Below are 20722 nucleotides of genomic sequence, written 5' to 3'. Positions count from 1 at the left end.
CCAGAGGGGAGAAAATTCCAGAAACACTGAAAATCAAGAACTGTAAAATGCCTACAGTAAGTAAATGAGCTAAAATTGAACAAACCCATTTTTGAGATTCTCACTAATGTACTGGATGATCCAAAGCAGCCTGAACGATGATAACCCCATCGACAAAGTTAACAGCCCTCATCTGCATGTGTACATATTATCCCAGCATAAAGCTCGAGCCCAAACAGCACACACAACACACAAAGCAGGACAGGTGATAAGCAGCACTGGAAGAATATGAGCATTCTGTAAGCAGCGCACGGCACAAAGTTGTTTTAGTTTGCAAATGCAGGCAAACATGAGTCAGCATGTGTAAACAGACAGAGGAGAGGAAAGGAGAGGAGAGGAGCTTCTGTTGTCCAAAGAGCAGGGATCCTACAAAGGGCGTGAGCAGCGTGGCTCCTACCGGCAGCTGTGAGAGAGTTTCACACAGCCGAGACTACAATCATCTTTTATGCCAGCCACAGACAGGACTTAATGAAAATCAATGGCTGCCCTGCTTTCTGCCAATAAACAAGCAAGATGGGTCTCCCCTTCAAGGGTAAATGAGAGCAATGGAAATATTCCTGACTATGGCCTTCGAAGCGGCACTAGACTTTGGGGCCACGTGTCCTGTCTGCTGCTATTAGCCTGAAGTCATCTTCTGTCACCTCCTTGTCAAAGTGACCACACAGGCGTGAAATCCGCTTAATTAGACACTCAACAGACAAGCTGAGGCTGCAAGACTGCCTCCGTAAGTCTAATCACGTGAAAGAGCGAGCCAAAGCGGCACATTGCTGCACTGTGCACTGCCACGTCTACAGTACATACATCAAACAAAAGCCTATGGACAAATGTGTACACAAATTCCACACAGCAGATGGGAGAGAAAATATCATATCCCTAAGTGAGTGGTCGTCCGACCAGAAGCTACGAGCAGACGTTCAGCATGCTGCGACTGGGCAGGATTCATATTCTATGTTATGGACATGAGTTAAAAATCTATAAAATAGCAAGTGCTCTCCATGTACATGCTCGGTACATTCCCATTAGGACAGGAGTCATTCCACACACTTGGACACTACTAGAAAAATCACCATCACTGTAAAGGTCTGCTAAAAACATAGAAGGAACAAGCAGGAATGAGGAATAAAATGGAAGGAAAAAAAAGCACTCCGTAATGCGTTAGTCACAATGACACTGACATGTAGACTGATCACCTGAGATGTGTTTCTAGACATAAAAAACAAAATCATTAATTTCAGCAAAACGAACACAATACTTCTAAAGTGAGTATGACTGAAGAATAAAGCCCCAGGATGAGAGAATGAGGGCTTCACTGGCCATCCTAATTGGTCAATTTAATTATTTTTCTGCTTATCCCCTGGGGAGCAGTGCTGATTATGGAGGCTTAATTAATGGGGACAGTGGAGGATAGCCGCTGATACACCCAAGTAACCAGGAGAAAGGGAGCATGCACGTGCACACCCACACACGCACACACACACGCACACACACACACACACACAAACACACACGCACTCTCCACTGAGACACATGCAGAGGATTTGACTTTTATTGTCATATCACTCACAGCACGAATACCTAATATAGAAAACAGCGAGAGAAACATCTCGGTGTGATGACACACTCGTGCTCATACACACGCCAACCTACACAGCGTTCACGTATCTTTCCATTTATCCCACACTCCACAGTCCCTTCTTCATACAAACAATCCGAGTTCCTAAAATATGCCTCGCAGACGCACGTCTACTTTCAGGGTGTATTTTTAGAAGCCTTCATGAGAAGAATATCAGGAAACTAATCACCATTAGCAGCCTCGGAGATTTAACTTACACACCTCGCTGAACTGCAGTAAGGTACTTGAGGCTTATGGACTAGTGGATCTCCGTTTTAAATAATTGTAAAGGGGAAATGAGGAAAATATTCAGAACTGTTTCCTCATGTCTTGCGAATTGTTGAAGTCAAACACGGTACAAAAACTGCATATCTATATTCAGCATCTGTGTGACGGGGTAACTGTCCATACCACGTGGTGGCAGTGGTGAGTATTCGTAATCACCAAAAGATAAATAGTAGAGATTCAATATTGCAGAAAAAAGTATAGAGCCACCAATTATGCACAATATAGTCACAATCTGTGTAATATATTCTATTCTTGGTGTACTGGATTATGTATGGTGGTATTTTTTAATCAGTACCTAAGGATGCTTCACATGTACAGTGCTTAGTCAGTTTGAGTTGAACAATGGTGCATTTTCCACTTATTAGGCAGAACAGACACAGCAATCATCAAGTGCGGTTGTGAGGTTGTCTCAGTCCAGTTCCAAGCAAAAACATGGACATGAACCAAGTACGATGTGTTTAGGCAGGATGTGACACGGAAAAATACTTTAAAACCACTTACTTAGTGCCAAATATCTTTTTCATTATTTATTTAGATTTTTTTTAATGTTATTATTATTTTCCTTTTCATTGCGGGCTTTTAGGTTTATTTATTTATATACAGTGTGAAACCAATCCAAACCGAACCAAAGAGCAAATAAACCAATAAAGTCTGTTCAAAATTTTAATTCAAGTTTCCTTGGTATTTAAAGATGAATGATTGCTCTGCCTCGACATTCTAAGGCATTTTCTTAGCTAATTTTCTTCCCTTTCTTTATTCACAAGTACCAACAGAGAATCAGGGAGGTTTTTTTTTATCCCACTTCAATAGCCAACTGGTATTGAATGGTCAGACAGTGGTGTCACTAGTACAACTGGCAAAAGGCAAAATAAAAAGGAAGCCTAAATTAAAAGGAAGAGCTCTTCCTTTTGCTCTTCCTAAGAGCTCTTCCTTTTGCTCTTCCTTTACTTTTGCTCTTCCTTTTAATGTAGGCTTCCTTTTTATTTTGCCTTTTGCCAGTTGTACTAGTGACACCACTGTCTGACCATTCAATACCAGTTGGCTATTGAAGTGGGATAAAAAAAACAACTACCTGATTCTCTGTTGGTACTTGTGAATAGACATCCAATGTAGGTCATTACCCAAGCCAGAATCTTCTCTCTAAACACCTCTAGTACTAGAGCCTATCATTTTAAGAATCAACAACAACATTAACAGCATTCATACCAGAAAAGTGACCATATTAAACAAAGCAATTCAGGAAGCACAAGTCTCACCTACTGTACACACACAGCTTTAAAAGACTGAAGAGGCTGAAAGGACTTGACAAGGAGGAAAAAACAAAAAACAAAACAAAAAAAAAATCACCACTCTATCTACCTGCCTACCTAGCTATCCATCAGCCCATGCTCTGAAAGACAGGCAACAAGAAATGAAAGAAAGTGAGTCAGAGTGAGGTAAAGGGACAGAGGCAGAGAGATAGAGAGTGAGGGCAGTTCCCTTTGAGTTATGTGCTGGGTGATGATTGCCTATTGGTGTAACCTCACGGCCTTAATCAGAGCAGCTGAGAGGACGTCTGTCTGAGAGTATCAAACTGTGACACACACACACACACACACACACACACACACACACACACACACACACACACACACACACACACACACACACAGACTGCTACAGTGCTTTATTGCTTTATTAACTCCCGCTACCTAGGAGATATGAGACTCGTGCTGTCACAGGAAAGTGCACTGTGCTCTTGGCTAGTACTAGTTGACTGCTGTGTGTAGACCATTCTTTATAGCTACTCAACATTTGTGTGCATGGTTGTAGTGCTGATTAAGCTCCTTCATAGTACTATTACCTGAAGCAATCATCTCCGATACATTTTTAGCATCAAGTTCTGAAGCTTTGACATCAACTCAGTCTATGTGAGATTCAAGGAACTTGGAACCTTTTGACCATTTTGCTATTAGACAAAGCAGCAAAGTACGGAGATGGACAGATCTGTGGATTGATGCAAATGCCAGAACCCATTCATGTGCTTTCTTGCTCTTGATTTTGTCTGTTTGAAGTGTGCTGAAGTTCTCCGCTTTGTGCCCATGATCAAACTAAATCCTTTGAAGCTGCCATGGCTACACAATTCACTTCCAATCCATGGAAATTTTTTTAGCCCTTTATATTAGATACGATCCAGAGAGAGCAGCTAATACTGAAACTCTGCAGAAAAGCTTGGTGCTACAGATTAAAATAAAAATATTTGAGTCCATAATTTCCCATCGAGCATCTTAGAGAGAAATTCTACCAACAATCAAGTTCATAATTCCTGTGACCTCCACGACAAAGCACACAAGGGAATACAAGGTATATTTGGTAAAAGATCCCATTGCTGGTCCTCCACATCCATACTCACTACTGCATGCTCACTAACAACTTCTCAGGTGACTTCCTGTTATAAGAGACCCAGTACTCTTTGAAGGTATCCCTGTATGATGACATGCTTTACATCAAAGCACGGTTGGTACCAATACACAAACCTCAGACCCAACCACTGTAGAAGAAAAATCAGCTCTTATGATCCCTTTTCCCCCAAACAATTGCAGAATTGGTCCTGGGTGCAAGCTCAGTTATTAGAGCCAAGTATGAAAACACCTGATGAGACACCAAAGACAGTATCTGGACTTGCCAAGACAGGGTCAAGGGAACCCAGGCTATCTTGTTGATTTTCTTTCAATAATCCTGCAGTCTGCTACAGCATGAAGGAAACATGATGGGGAACATGGGGCTAGTGTTATAAAGAGTGCCGGAGGTTTTTGAGGAGAAACAAGGGATGAAATATTGATGTTCCGAGGCCTGTGTCGCTGACCCGCATCCTGGCCGCTGGGTATTGGCTTTTCTATGTCAGAAAACAGAGGCCAGTCATTTGGAAGAGTTCAGCAGAACAGGATAATGGGTTAAAGGTTACTGGTCAAGATTCCCAGAGAGGCATCTGTGCTTGACAATGACATTTTTACTGTCAGAAAGGGAGGAAATGAGAAGACGACGTTCACTCGGCAGCATAGAAAGTATGTGTGCGTCTACCCCATAAAGCCAAGGGTGTATAAAGTAGTGGAATTTGTCAAGGATCCATTTCATATCTTCATTTGTATTCAAAGTGAATGCCTACAAGAACATAATGCTGATGGAAAGGGCTGCCAGTGTAGGCTGAACCTGAAGTTTATCTCCTCAGGGAAGCATAGTGCAGATGAGCCTGTCGTGCTCATGTCCATCTTTAGACTCATTACAGCTCCTACCATACCTCGTTGAGCTAACTAAGCAGCTTAGAGCAGAACAGCAGGGAGTACATGGCCATATTGACGACAGCACGAGTGACTGTTCCGGCTGAAGCTGGTAATTTATGGCAGGGCTTTCCACTCCTCCGACTGCTTCCGGCTCTTTTCATTCCAACAGACACCAGGGCCCAGAGTTCAGCACTTTCACTACTCATTCCCTATCTCCAGCCTGAGGTGCCAGGGACAGCACATTTCCTAGTACCAACTCTAAGCCGTTTTCATTTAACAGAGAATTCTAAATGCACCAGCAAGTGGTTTGGACAGATTTCAGGCAGAAGAAGGGAGGGAATATGTACACTAGAGTTTTGTGAAGAACAAAATAATAAAAGAGAATGACCACTTCATAAACCCAAGGGGTTGTGAGGATATCAGTCTTTAAGGTAATCTGACACAATGCTCGCTCCTTCTCTTACAGTCTTCAAGCCGTAACGCTTTAGCTACAGCTTTAGCTACACATTGCTCAGACATGCGTTGGAGAATGAAAGGCTATAGAGGATTAAACAGACAGAAGAGGATGAGTCTTTGATTAAAGTGGTCTTGCTGAATGCAAAAACAGCTTTGGGGTTTTTAATGTGATTATAAAATGTGCTATATACACATTTACATATATACTGTACACATATGCAATAATGTTAAAATCAAAATGATGTAAATAAAGAAAGCTACACTTAAGGTGACTGGACAAATAATTCAATGAAATAATCAGTTTTAAATAGACAAAGATGCTTATTAAAGATGCTTACTTTCATTTAGGTGTAGAACAGAAGTGTGCAGTAGGAGCTACTTGCTGGGAGGTGACTGGATTAAAACATTGGCTTTTCCTGATGGAAAATCTCGCTCCCAGCATACTGTATGTAGAGGTGTTAGCATGTAGCGCACTGCGAAGTTTCAGCATTACAAAACTCACTATTTATTTTTTACAACTACTAATGATCAATCAGTACAACAAACAAATCTATTGTATTTCTTTTGAGCTTTTATACTTTTTCTGCACAACTGGTTTTAAATTACTTACAATCTGTAAAGGTTATAATTTGTTTTATTTCTTCTTTCAAGAACCAAATAATTCCAAAAATATCAAGCAATACGTAAGGTCAAGGAATGACATCAATGTCAGCTAATAAAAGTTTTCTTCTGATCAGTAAGTGTCTTATAAAAGAACAATTGAGACTAACTGTTAAAACTGCTAGCAATGAAATGCTAGAAATGAGTGAAGATGAGCAAAATGTACAGCTGTACAAGACTATGACTACAACCAAATATTTAAACCAAAGCACAGATGAATTGTGGAATCTGATTGGTAAGTGGGTGCAAACACACACACAATTTTTCCCTCGAACTTTAGCAAGTGTTTCAACTGATGCACTAATCTTGCTCAAAAACACCACGAGACATACAAGACACACAAGCTGCTCAACAATTGAGGCCTAGTTGACCTGTGTCACTATTGATGTGTGTGAAGGACAGGAAAATAACACACAAACAATCACACAGACACACAAACACACAAACACACACACACACACACACACACGCTCCAACACATGTGCACAACACACAAAGACAGACACCAACACACAAAGACAAAGACAGACACAAGCACAAACACACTCTCTAACAACCACAAAGACAGACCTACATAGGGACCTACAGACACACAGACAGAGACAGAGTGAGTCCTAGTCTTGTTCTGAGTGAACGGAATGGCACGGCAGATAAATCCACAATCTGATTAGCTGGTTGGCAAGACTAAGCCAAAAGCTACTGATGAGTGAAAATTAATGTGGCACATCATTGTAATGGCATGCGCACGCATGCACGCGCACACCATTTACAAAACACATAATGTGTGGAAACAAATAATAAATGAGAAGAAAGCAGGTACTACACACCCGAAGGCACATGGGCGTGTTTAAAGAGGGACAGAGGGAAGTAATAAAGTATATGTGCGTGGCAGGACAGACGTGGGTTTTATTAACCTCACCCACAGGTACACAGTATGACCATATTACCTACTGTGTTATGTGACTGGGGATAAACTCATACAGAGGAATATTCCTATGAATGACACCAAGCTTTCTTAGGAGCTATGGGAGGAATTAGGTCTAACCCTCTCTCACACACACACACACACACACCCACACACCCACACACACACACACACACGCATGCACGCACGCACACACCCACACACACGCACACACACAGACAAATGACACTGCAAACAGCAGATGGCTGTACAGCACAGACCACTCATGGCACAGGCACCAAGGGATTACTACTGTTTTCAGGTTAAAGAACACTAAGACATACTGAAGCTCTAATGAGGCATTAGTGAGGAGGACATGTTAGCAGCACCACAATGCCATGGAACATAATGTACACAACCAAAGCTGTAAGAGCTGGACTATGTCTAGACATATTTATTATTTAAAATTAGACCTGGGACACCATCACTTTCCTTTTTCTGAGACCTTGTAACCTTGAGTATCAGCCAATAAAAAAAAAAAAAAAAAGTAATTTGAAGAGATTTGAGCTAAAGCCACATTGCAAAATGTGTCTCACATATTACAATTATAATAAATAAGTAATATGATTATTACATATTACAATTATAATAAATAAAATAAGTAATATGATTAAATAAAATAATTACAAATCTAATTAATTACATAAATGTAAAGAGTACAAAAGAAATGACCAAAATCCAGTTCTAATCTTTTCCAAGACATCCAGTCCACTTTCCCCACCATATTGAAATGGTTTCTTATTGCATTAGTTTTCTTCCTTATGTCATCTGAGGGAGTTTAACTGTATTCAGTGTGTCTATTATCTATAAAAGTGAAAAAACGCTCATCTGACGGAGAACAGGCGCATTGTCCTTCTCATATCTCAATGCGGCTACAGAGCTGAATCCCAGAGCTGCGTAATAGGATACAGGGGTTAATAGAAGTGCAATACAAATGAGACGAGCCATTTTTAACCGGTAAATAAGTATGTTTCTGCTATTATTCTGCCTAACCACTTAATCTCTAATCACTGCAGCACACTGTGTAAAACACAAGTGAGAGTCAGGAGCTGGAGACTGTATTCATCCTCGCTGTGCTACAGACGGTCAGATTCTGTAATAATCTGTCTTGACGAACCACAGAATGCCTCACTTAAACTCACAATGTCAAAACAATGCCTGGGAGGAAGAGATGAATCTGCAGCCAGTACTGGGCAGGAGACCAGGAGCATCATTTTAATATCTACAGGCTAAATAGCCTGGGAAAGTGTTTTAATTGGTTCAATTAAGTTGGTAATTAACCACTCTGATGAAGAAGGCTCAGGAGAAGTGTAGTATAATGAGCATAATTGGGCAGCACTTCCATTTTGAAGGTTCTTACATGCGTAATATGGAGTAATTAGGTGGCCTTGACCAATCAGCAGTCAGACACGATCACCATGATCTTCAGGAGCCCAAAGGGATTGCAACAAGGTCCAAGCCAGATGTGGGGTTTAGGTGGGAAACACATTGGATATTAAAATGGCGTGCGCATTGGAGCAATCAGAACCAGAACAGAACTGCTATTTCATCAGGAACCAAGCTGTGATGGGAGAACGCCAAGGACAGGAATCCTACAGGTGGCTGCTGTAGTCCACAGAACATTCCTGAGTAGCTGGGAACATTTATGACCAAAAATGCTATTGGAATTTATTTTAGATTAGACAAACCCCAATAGAGATAGAGATAGAGACCTAGAAGCAAAGTCAGGGCAAACTAGAAAGTTTATATGTCTAAATCAAGAATTAGGAAAGTCTGGGGATCCCCAAGAGGTTCTGTAGCCCCACAAACTCCTCTTGATTATTAGTAGGTCACATGACCATAAAATGGAAATAGGCTGCAACCTGTTTTACTCAACAAACTGTAAAAATGTCCCTAGATGCTAGGAAATTGTAAGCCCTTTCTAGAATTTCTCTGTGTTGAAGAAAAAGTGCACACAAGCTATTCCCACAGGACACACCAAAAACTTTACCAAAATATTCTTTCAGAAAAGACATTTCCATGAAATCCCTCGCACTGTCGGTATTTATCACATACACTTCAATATTAAGTGACATACAGTATAGAGAAGCTGTGAAGAAAGATGGTGCTCTGAAGGGGGAAAAAATATATCTTTATTATATATATATATCCTGATATCCAGTGCCATTGCAACTACCCTGGAATTAATAATGTTGCACTTCCTTTGCAGATACAGATTTAATGTGTAAAACATCACTTTAAAAAACATATTGCTTGAACACATTGCTATACATGTACAGCCCTGGAAAGTTGCCAATGCATTAAATGGTTGTACAAGAGCACACGTGGCTCTCAATGTGGTACGAGCAACTAAAACTCCTATTCTCACAAAGTCTATATCAACTGGATTTTGCAAGTATCCGGAAGCTTGGAATCAGCATTCCCTGTCACAAGCATGGCAGAGATACAGCATGGAGTTTTACTAATAGGGCCTTGGAGAGGAGAAAAACAGGCTTGTGAGAAGAACACAGAGAATGTGAAGAAACACACAGTACAACAGCATGACATCAATAAGCAGCACAGATGTAGAGACGCAAAATGTATTCTGGCTGCCTGAAAAACAAACTCGCTTGGAGAGACAGAGGGATAAGCGTCCGTTTTTTCAGAGGGACATCAAATATTTAGCATGGAAACCTGCCTAATTCACACCATCAAGATCTTTAAGTTAGGGGGAGTGTGACACAGATTGTGGAAGTCGGAGGAGGAGGACGAGGCTGACGGCAGTCATCAAACGCGTATTTGGATATGCATTAAATATGCATGAGCGAATTACATTCTATTCCTGGTCTCTGTTGGGGAATTCACAAGCGGCTCTGAGAATCTAAAAGGCAATTCACAGCTCTTTATTTTCCCTGAATTCTGTCAGCCATCTTGAAATCCACTTCTAGAATGTGCTAAATTCAGAGCAAAACGAGAATAATATCACCTTCAGAATTGATTGAACACGTAGGTCAGTAAAGCGACATACGTTAACAGAAGAACAATGTTTACTTTCAGTGCAGCTTGCAATCTGCATTCTTTAAATGAATTAAAGTGAGACTTCATGAATATGGAGTATATTGACTGTAAGCTTCTACAGTGTTTGCCCCGCTGGGCAAATATTACAGAAATGGTCAAAGGTTAAACTTTCTTTGTCAAGAATTGCTCGGAAAGAGTAAATAAAGCAGTTTTACTTGAAAAGGTAATAGAGAATTGGGAAAAGAGAGAAATTATCCAAATACTAGGGTGAAAACTCTGGATATAACGACCTGGATATTAATTCGCCTGGATATTAATCCCATTTGGACGGAATTAACGTTGTCTACAATTTACTGAACAACTTGGGCATGGGCTTTAGTAGAAAAAGGACAAAGAGTGCAGAACTTTCTGTGCCACAGGTCAAAAAGGAAAGGCTGATTTAAATACTGCACAATTACATGCACAAATTAAATTCACAAATCAACACTACGCAAATGTTCACATCCTTCAGCCCAATGACTTCTTTTCTACTTTCTTCTCGTTCTTTGTAATGGCTTAGCTCATTCATTGAAAATACACATCAATGGAAAAGAACAGACCCACTGTTCACCATATTGGTAAGGGATTTCGATTTTGAATCCCAAAAGTGTGACAGTCATTCACAGCCAGGAGTCCGACGGTGCAAAATTGGCTGTGCTCTCTAGGTGGGAGGGACGGCTTACGAACTCTCTCCCGTCAATCAGAGCATCACCAGACAATCGAGCGTGTGTGTATGATCACATACACGTGCTGATACTGTCTTCTCTGCTTGGAGCGTCGCTCACCTGAAAATCACTTAATGCTGCTGAAGAAGGCCACCGCACGGACAGCCGACAGATCACAATGGCTTTACTGTGGATGATATACAGATGCCTTAAAGATAGATATGGATGATCATTCTTGGATTCCCTTATGTTGTCCGTTGTTAAGAAGAGATCGCATTCCATCTCGGAAAACGTAAGAGCAGTTTGATTCAAGAAACATAAAATTCTAATGATGCTTAATAGGTCCTTTTAGCACACTTGGTACTGCTTGACTTTACAGTATACAGTTACAGAAGTAAAAAGATACCGAATCTGTGACACTCAAATGAGGATGGGCTCCGTTTTCAGCCTGGTTCCTCTCGTGGTTTCTTCCTCTTATAGCCTTATGGTTTTTTTTTTACTGCCACTGTCTCCTCTGGCTTGCTCAATAAGGATACATTTAATTTATAGTTGCTTTGCTTTTGCTTTACAAGTGCTTTACAAATGAAACAAAACTGAATTAAATATATGCGGAAGAGGGCAGACAGCATTTCCGTGAGAGCAGCTGAAATGACTCTGAAGAAGCACTTCACTTTAACCTTCAACCTCTTCACCCTCAGTGCTGTTTATCACAATTCGGTGAGGAAAGCAAAGAGTATTTGTCAGAAGCCATTTTGCTGGTAAAGTGCTGACACAAAGGCCAGCATATCCTTCCTTGTCCTTCTGTATGGTCAGACCTTTTTCTCTGAATCGATAGAAGAAACACAATTTAGGGAGCTGAGAACTGTACACAATTATATCCAGCTGTACAATCTAGACCTTGAATAATTCAAGTGAGTCATCTGAAAAGAGAAGACTAGGCATCTAAATCAGGTTTATGTGTATAATCCATCATTTCTTTGCACTTTCTTGCTTCTTTCCCCGTACTTGGGAAAATCAGGGAATCAATAGCATGCATTAAGTAATATCCTTCCATTATTGACTTCTGCTTGGCCTAGCAAGAGAGTTTTTTTGTACGCCCATAGGCCTGGTGTGTGTGTGTGTGTGTGTGTGTGTGTGTGGTGATTCTTTTTACACAATTCATTTATGCCTGTAACATTTCTAGCGTTAGCATTCAGAGCAGTGTTGTAATCTACACTGTGACAAGCCTGGACTGCTTTTGCCTGCTGTGTCCAGCTGTGACTGAAATAGAAACGGACACTAAAACCAGTTGGTGGCTTAAGTTTAGCCCTGGTTAATGGTACACACACAAGGAATAAAACACAACAGAACATGCTGTTATAGCAAAATAATCCATGCTGGGATAGTAATATACTGTAAGGCCTGACAACCCCAATGTGAATTATTATATTATAACAGCACATCTGGGTGGATTTTTATACCAAGAAGAAAATAATAATATTATTGTTACTAATAATCACAGTTTTTAGCTTATTGATGAATAAGACTTCTTGCGTTTTATTTTCATAACAAAGTGTCGGTCCGTTCTCAAAATGAATAAGAACAATTTTGTTGCTGAGAGAGAGAGAGAGAGAGAGAGAGAGAGAGAGAGAGAGAGAGAGAGAGACAGAGACAGAGAGACAGAGACAGAGAAAAAGATACAGACAGACAGAGAGAGAGAGCAAGAGAGAGACAGAGATAAAGAGATAGAGAGAGTGTGTGAGAGAGACACAGAAAGAGAGAGATGGAGAGAAATACAGAGAGATAGATAGAGAGAGGGGGGGAGAGTGTGAGAGAGAGACAGATAGACAGAGAGAGAGAGAGAGAGACAGAGAGAGAGAAAGAGAGAGAGAGAGAGAGAGAGAGAGAGAGAGATAGATAGATAGATAGATAGAGAGTCCTTCTGACCAAGTACTGAGAATTCAGCAGTGCTGGTGTATAAGTAGTAAATAACACACCAATTAACAATTAATGTGTATAATGAGGTAATTACATTCACTAAAGCATGTCTGTGTATCTTATTAGTACCATCTGGGCCTAGTAGTGTGTAAGAGAAGCGTGCCTGGAGATGTGATTCCAGCATGTAACTCTAGCTCTCAGGTTGGAAAAGAGGAAGCATTTGTTTCTGCGTGTTTTGCTATCATTATTTTGTAACACTGAAGTATTTTGTTGTTCCTCAGTGCCATAAATAAAAGCATTCATTTTCTCCTCCACGGTGCTATAGAAACTTGTGAATGTATACGGTGCATGTAGTATAGCACTGTAGCACATTTACAGCTATTCATTTAGCAGACGCTTTTATCAAATGTAGCTCACAAATGAGGAATTCCAAGCAAAGCAACTCTATAGGCAGTGCTACCATACAATACAAGTAGTGTCAGCATACGGGAGTGCTAGGCAAGCAAAGGGTACAGAGTAGAGGGGTTTTATGGGGAGAGGTGATAAGTTAGGGGTTGGTTAAGTGTTCAGTAGTTGTTGCTGTTTTTGAAGATAGTGACGGATTCAGCTTGGAAGTTTGCTCCACCGCTGAAAAACGGTCAGTTTGGCTTTAGGCATCAGAATAATTTCAGGGTTTCTGCAGGTACGATCAAGTTTGTGTCTGTGAAATCAAACCTTGGTTTTTGTTCTTTTTTAGTGATACGGAAATATGTTTCTTTTGGTGTACAAAGAGACATTCTTGCTATAATCGTATAGCTTGTCACTCTTTTTTTTTTTTAGATGACATCCTATTCTAGTCTCATGTTTGTCCAGTTAAAATGCTTCTTGAGCGTATAAGTCCTGCCCACAGGGCCGGGTCTTGCTCTCATCATACACATGGGCACACTTGAACATCACCTTTTTTTGCTCTGCCATTTTGAGAGCAAACTTGACACAAACTGTTTACTCAAATGATCTTACTCCTACTGGGAAACTTTGAGGTGTTTTCATCCCACTCACATGCGCGTTTGACGAAAATACCGTATTGAACTCAAGCGAAGCGAACACGCATATTAAAAAGACACAAATACAAACTTTGGTATGAACTTAAGAGCCGCATGAAACCGGGCAAAGAGCCGCATGCGGCTCGGGAGCCGCGGGTTGGCCGCTCCTGAACTACAGCAAGATTACTTTCCATCTAGCCCTGTGTTAGAAAAGAAAAAGTAACACAACTCTGTGTTTATAACCCATCATGGTTTCTCCATCAATAAGGTTATCCTCACAATAATAAGTAAGAGAATTCTTGCCTAAAGAAAATGTTTTATAAAAAGTTTCATAATCAATAATCATAAATCATAACGGATGTGATATATAACCAATTATAATGGCATTATTCCCATGTGGTGGAAGTCTCAGGTTAAATGGAAAGCATTTTTTATTCATGGAATTCCTAGTGGACTTCTGTTAACAAGTTGGCTGATGATAACCAACTAAAGTCTTAATAACTACTGTAGACGTCTACCTACTAATAAGACATGCGGTATTGCAGTGGATCTCTCAAACCTACCAGCTTTTCCACTCTCCTGTGAAGAAGTCCTTGTGATGCAATAGTACATTACAGTACTTCCTGTTGGGGCGAGTTGTCAAGCGTTTTGTCCACCAGAAGCACCACTGCACTGTTAATTACAGTGACCAATTACACCAAATGTGTGAACACGAGTGTGTTTATTTCTCGCTAGAAACTCTATAAAATACAGTATTTATGCTACATTATGCAGCTTAGGCCCATAAACTTAGCAGTATATGGCTATATTTCACTCTGACTGCAGTTTCATGAATAAAAACTGCCTGCTTCAGTCCATCCATGGACACAGTTGTATATTTAGCCATTGGTATATTTCACACAAAAAAAAACCCTCACTCAGTAGGAATGTGTGCAATATAAAATGTACACACATTCAACTTATTTTTTAATATCATATAAATATCATGCCGTTAAATTTGAAGATTCTATTGATTACATGATAAGGTCAGATATATCCTGAAGGTTTATGGATAGGTTTTCAATCATTCATTATATCATAAGTAATCTGTGGTTATTTACGGAGGTTACTGCATAAACAGTCTCTCTTGACTAATACCATGGCGTTAACCTGCACAGAATCTCAGAGTCTTCATGCTCCAAACGAACCGCGTTAAAGAACGACGGCGGTGATGCGTTACGGACCGCTCAGACACTGGCTGCATGTTGAGTGCATCTGAAATAACGCCGATGCTAAAACCTGTCCTTTAATACTAGTGTGTTATATAAGGAGTGTAAAAATTTGTATGCTGAATCGAGAGTCACTGATACACATATCGGCTCCATTATCCCAGAGCTGCAAGTTCTGTAGAAGAGGTCAGTCGGTCAACATAGACAAATTACATCAATTAAAAGCAGGGATTAATAGAACAATATAAAACTTGAAGGGAGTAACTTATTCAAGAATTCAAGAACAGCGGCTATAAAGTAATGGAGCTGGCCTTTCAGAGCCCTCTGCTCTATTGCTCTATTGCTCACTCAGAGAAAGGGAGATTTACACACGCTAAAGCCTCTGGTGTCATTTCTGTGCTGATATAAAAAGTGGAATTTGCTTGAAAACTGAAACAAATCAAAATGATGTTAAGAATTTATAAAGCTGTTTATTATTAAATGTTGAAAGTTTTTTTTCCCCTATGATTTTCTGCCTAATTTAGTCTCAGCCACCAATCGGAGAGGGTGAAGGCCACCACATCTCCAGGACATGTAGTCCTGCAATACTTTGAAGACAAGTATTTAACCTGCTGCTCGTACTAGATCCCGGGGTGGTATAACTAACACGCCTGGAGGAAATCACTACCCAGCTCCCTCTGCATGTGTGAGCTCACAGCTCTCACAGCAACTGACTAGTGACACTGTGAGTGACAGAAAGAGATAGAAAGTGTCATCACATCCACCCAGAGAGTGGCCAATTTAACTCTCTCGGATTCAAGCTCGTGATCTCCGAGCAATAGTTCGAATGCTTTTCTGTCGTGCCACTCAGGAGCCTTATTATTAAAGTTTGTTTATTTCAAAGAAGCAGAAATCCTGCATATCCGATGACTCCAGAGCATCAGGTATTCCCTCTTGTAGTCCATTAACCTCTCAAACCTCAAGCTAGATCTTTAGAAGAATTTATTCTGTACAATGATGAAAACACAAGAGCCATCGAATATTAAAAAATGTACTACACAGACTGGAGCTTGTAGAGACTTTCCCTGATATGGTAATTATTTCCCCAAATAGCCTCTTGCTTAACATCAGCCCCAAGGACAGCCATGCTACGAGTAGCACAGATAGGGACTGCAACTACAACAAAAGCCAAGGAGACTCGGGTGTGCGCGGCTCATCAGGAGGAATATAAAAAGGCTGCCGGAAGGGAAGATAGAGAACATCTGTGTGCCAGTATAAAAAGTGTACCATGCCCTAACGTGTCTCTTTACTTTGTTATCACAGATTCCCCTGAAGAAGGTGAACCTCCACATCTCCACTAAACCATGCAGTAGGTCAAAATATTCAAATATTAAATAACCCATACACAGTGTCATTTATCCCATAGAACATTATATTTCAAGAAAGGAACATACTGTACATCCTAAATAGTGAGAATTTCAGCTACAGGATTATGCTGGTGTGGTCAGAATGACATGACCGCAACTAGAAGAGAAAAATAACTACGATTTTAAATCTCTTAGTTTAGAAGAGAGTAAACAGTACTTTTTGTACAAAGTCCCCTGATTCGACTAAATAAACTGTTTCGAAAAACGTGTAACGTTATATTTTTATCTCCTACACACTTGGTGTTTACACAGAAGTGTATTAACTCTGTTAAGTCTCTTTTAGCTGATCGATGGTGTTTTTTCATCCGGTTCATCATGAGCAGCTGTATCCTAATTGCTCCACACATATGAATGCAGGTCGTGTGTAATAAGTACTATTGTAATCCGGATTCGCCTAAACCATCAGTGACGCTACACGAAACCAAATGCCGTCGCCGCTATTACCCACGGACTAACAATTACATGCTCCGTCAGCCAATAGTAATGTGTTACCTGGTAGGTGTCCCACAGTCGGATGGTGCAGCGCAGAGGAAGCTCTCTCATCAGCAGGTTATTCATCCAGCGGAAGGCGAACTGCAAGTACTCCACCTCGTAGTGGTGCATGTGCCGATGTATCGTCTCTAAACAGAACAAAACACACAGTCACGTTAATATAACTATAGAACAGAGTGTCACGATCGTGATGATGCCTACTCACACAGCACTCCACATTGCCCTTCGAAGGGCATAGACATTAGCAAGAACTCAAGATTATTATTTGAGACAATTACTATTTTTATTATTAGATACTATTGATATTTTTAGTAATATTTATTTTTAGTTGATGTATTTCTTTTTTAACATTAAATTATGACATTTTGCTTATATGGTGGTTAAAAATTCTATTAGATGAAGGATTATATTAATGTCTTCTTTCTAATATGGTATTGTTTCTATAGTAACAACCGATCTGTAGGGTGGATCATCAAGAGCAATGGTTTATATGGAGGCTGTTTACTTTTCCTGTTTTTCAGTAACGTGGTCAATCTGCAAGCTTTTGTCGTTGTCTTATTAATGCTGCTCAACAAATTCGACAAAACATTTTTATTTAATAATGAACATTTTGGTGGATTTTATGGTGCTGATGTTAATAACGGTTTAGGAAATGTTATCACAGATTAAATAAATTTTATATCTATGGGTGTGTTTTCTATACATTTTTTCATTTGGTTCTATAGATAATTCTATTTTTATTTTTTATTCTACTGTTACCTTATTTTTTTTTGTTACACTATAATAATTGTACGTTTCTCCTGTTAATGTCCTGCAAACATGTTTTGTTTGTAAAGTTAGCCAGTTAGAAGTGAGCTAAAATGAAATGGGACTGATGACAGCCACATGATGCAGTTATTATTTTTACATTAAACACTTCCTCAATGTGGATCGTTTGGTGACACGCAGGCTAGAGATGATCATCAGTGTAGCGGTCAGTGTGAGGGGTGTGACAGGTGTGTTTATTCAGATTTAGCACAGATAGAAGCATAACATGACATGCATGAGTTACAGGGCTGATGTACGCTTACACACACACACACACACACACACACACACACACACACACACACACACACACACACACACACACACACACACACACACACACACACACACCTTGCTGTGACATGAAGAACAGCGGTGTGTGATTTCACACCTGCTTTCACAGAGTCATTCACACTTAAAACCACTTCACATAAACAACTCATTCTCATTAGCACTGCATATAGACTCACTGCAAATCACAGAGAGTGAGCGTGCGCACGCACACGCGCACACACACACACACACACACACACATGTCTGCTATTACTGCTAAATATACCAGCTAGTGTTGATGAGCCTAAATGCTGCCAATTTATCCAACATTTTTAAACTTAAAGAAGCTGATTTAGGAAAACCTGCAGTTTAGGAAAAGCCAATAATCTGTTATTTAACGCACTATGCACACACACATTTTTGCGATTCTGTACAGCATGCATGTACACAAGGGGAAACGCTCAGCATTAAAGAATCTGGGAATTATTATCAAAAGGTCAGAACACAGGCAGACAGGTTTAAATGAGAAAGAATCCATACTCACAAAACAAGAAACAAGAGCGGGGTCATAAACAACAAGACGTGTAGAACAGTGAACTCAAAACTGATGCAACCGCGCAGTGAGCCTTCGTAAAGAGATACGGCAATACGGAGGGTATAAATCAAGTGGAAACAAGAAACAGGTGAACATACTCAGGGAAACCTACTAATGGCAATACAAGGGGAGGAAGCCAGACCAAAATAGCATTAAAAACAAACACACATGCCTTTATAAGCATCACAGTGAAGACCTTTAAGTAATGTAGAAAAATGTACGATGAGATTAAAGTAATCCATCCGTCCCTTTTCGGTTCCTGAAGTCGTCGTCTATATTTTGTCACATGAACATTACAGCACAGAGAAATTCTTTCTTCGCATTTCCCAAGTTTGGAGGTTGGGGTCAGGGCACAGGGTCAGACGTGATACAGCACCACTGGGGCAGAGAGGGTTAAGGGCCTTGCTCAAGGGCCCAACAGTGACAGCTTGGCAGTGCCGGGGCTTGAACCCTGATCCTCCGATCATCAACCAGGAGTCTTAAAAGTTTTGTGGGGAAACTGGAGTCCATCCCAGGGGACACGTGTGCGCACACCCTCACACACCCGATCACACGCTACGGACAATGTAGACATGACAATCGGTTTACAGAGCATGTCTTTGGACTGAGGGAAGAAACTGGAGTACACAGAGCAAACCCCTGAAGTACAGAGCAGGACTGAGAACACTGAGCACAGGCAGAAATCAAAACCACAACCCCAGTGGTGTTTTGCTGACATGGTAATCGCTGAGATATTGTGCCCCTGGATTAATGGTATATAAAAACTAATTAACTCGATTGTTAGGCTAAAACCAAGTTGTCTCTCTCAGGCCATTAATTAATTAATTAATTAACTTATTTTTTTTTATAAATACAACATCTTTAATCAATTTAATATTTACATTTACTGCATTTAGATGATACCTTTATCCAGAGCGACTGACATTTGATCTAATTTTCTTAAACTTACAGCTTAAACTTAAGGGTTAAGAACCCTGCTCAATGCCTGAGCACTGGCAGCTTGGTGGTCCTGGGATTTACATATACAAACCTTCGATCAGTAGTTCAACATCTTAACCACTGAGCTACCACTTCCACTTGAGTTATATCAAGCTGTTTAAGGGACTGTTTAGGAACTGTAGATAATTACAGCATTTTTAGAGCCACAGGGGTTGCAAGCCAGTGATTCCTGTGCTGATCCCAGGCCCGGATAAATAGAGAGGGTTGAATAAAGGGCATCTGGTGTAAAACGTGCCAAACTTAAACATGAAAATCATCAGCGTGAATATGAGGCAGAGATGGAGGATGAGGCAGAGATGGAGAATGAGGCAGAGATGAGGATGTTGAGGTTCTCTTTAGGAGTGACGAGGATGGACAGGATTAGGAACAAGCACATCTGAAGGGCAGCTCAGGTTGGCTGCTTTGGAGACAAGGTCAGAGAGGCTGGATTGAGATGGTTTGGACATGAATAAAGGACGGAAATGGTTATATTGGTAGAAGGATGTTGGAGATGGAGCTGCCAGGTATAAGGCCAAAAGGAAGGACAAAGAGGAGATATATGGATGTGTTAAAAGAAGACATGAAGGTAACTGGTGTGAGAGTAGAGGATGCCGAGGACAGAGTTAGATGGAAACAGATGATTCGCTGTGACGACCCCTAACAGGAAAGACAGCATTATTGGAGCACATAGTAACAATCTATAAACATGGAGCAGGAGTGTCTGATCTTATCTAGGTTATCCAGGGTTGATGTGGATGCAAGTTTTTTTTTCCCAACAGCGAAAAGCAGAAGCCACAGCTCATAACGTTTTGAAAGCCAAAATCAACCAACTAAACTGATGGAATCAGGTGTAGCTCCTGCTTGAACCTACAGCAGCCCGTTGTGGATAAATTTAGACACCCCTGGCCTGGAGCGATCCGAGTGAACAGCACCAAATACACATATAATCAGAACCGTATGAGACGTACTTTGTAAATTACTGTCATCTCCTCACTCACAAAGATTATGGCGGTGGCCAGATACACAATTTGAACAATTTGTTAC

At 40.5% G+C, this 20722-nt stretch overlaps 1 protein-coding gene across 4 annotated transcripts in view; it reads right to left on the bottom strand.

The window, feature by feature from the left end:
- tbc1d22a (TBC1 domain family, member 22a) overlaps window positions 1–20722 on the bottom strand; it is a 148038-nt gene that overhangs the window by 17751 nt on the left and 109565 nt on the right. For all 4 annotated transcript variants that reach the window (XM_027151450.2, XM_027151453.2, XM_027151454.2 and 1 more), the window contains one exon: window positions 17026–17153. In XM_027151450.2, coding sequence (XP_027007251.1) covers window positions 17026–17153 — 128 coding nt within the window. The remainder of the gene's footprint in view (window positions 1–17025; window positions 17154–20722) is intronic.

The sequence above is a fragment of the Tachysurus fulvidraco genome, chromosome 19 (genome assembly GCF_022655615.1).
Source record: "Tachysurus fulvidraco isolate hzauxx_2018 chromosome 19, HZAU_PFXX_2.0, whole genome shotgun sequence".
NCBI classification, from domain to species: Eukaryota; Metazoa; Chordata; class Actinopteri; order Siluriformes; family Bagridae; genus Tachysurus; species Tachysurus fulvidraco.
This window is presented reverse-complemented; position numbering and strand designations above follow the sequence as displayed.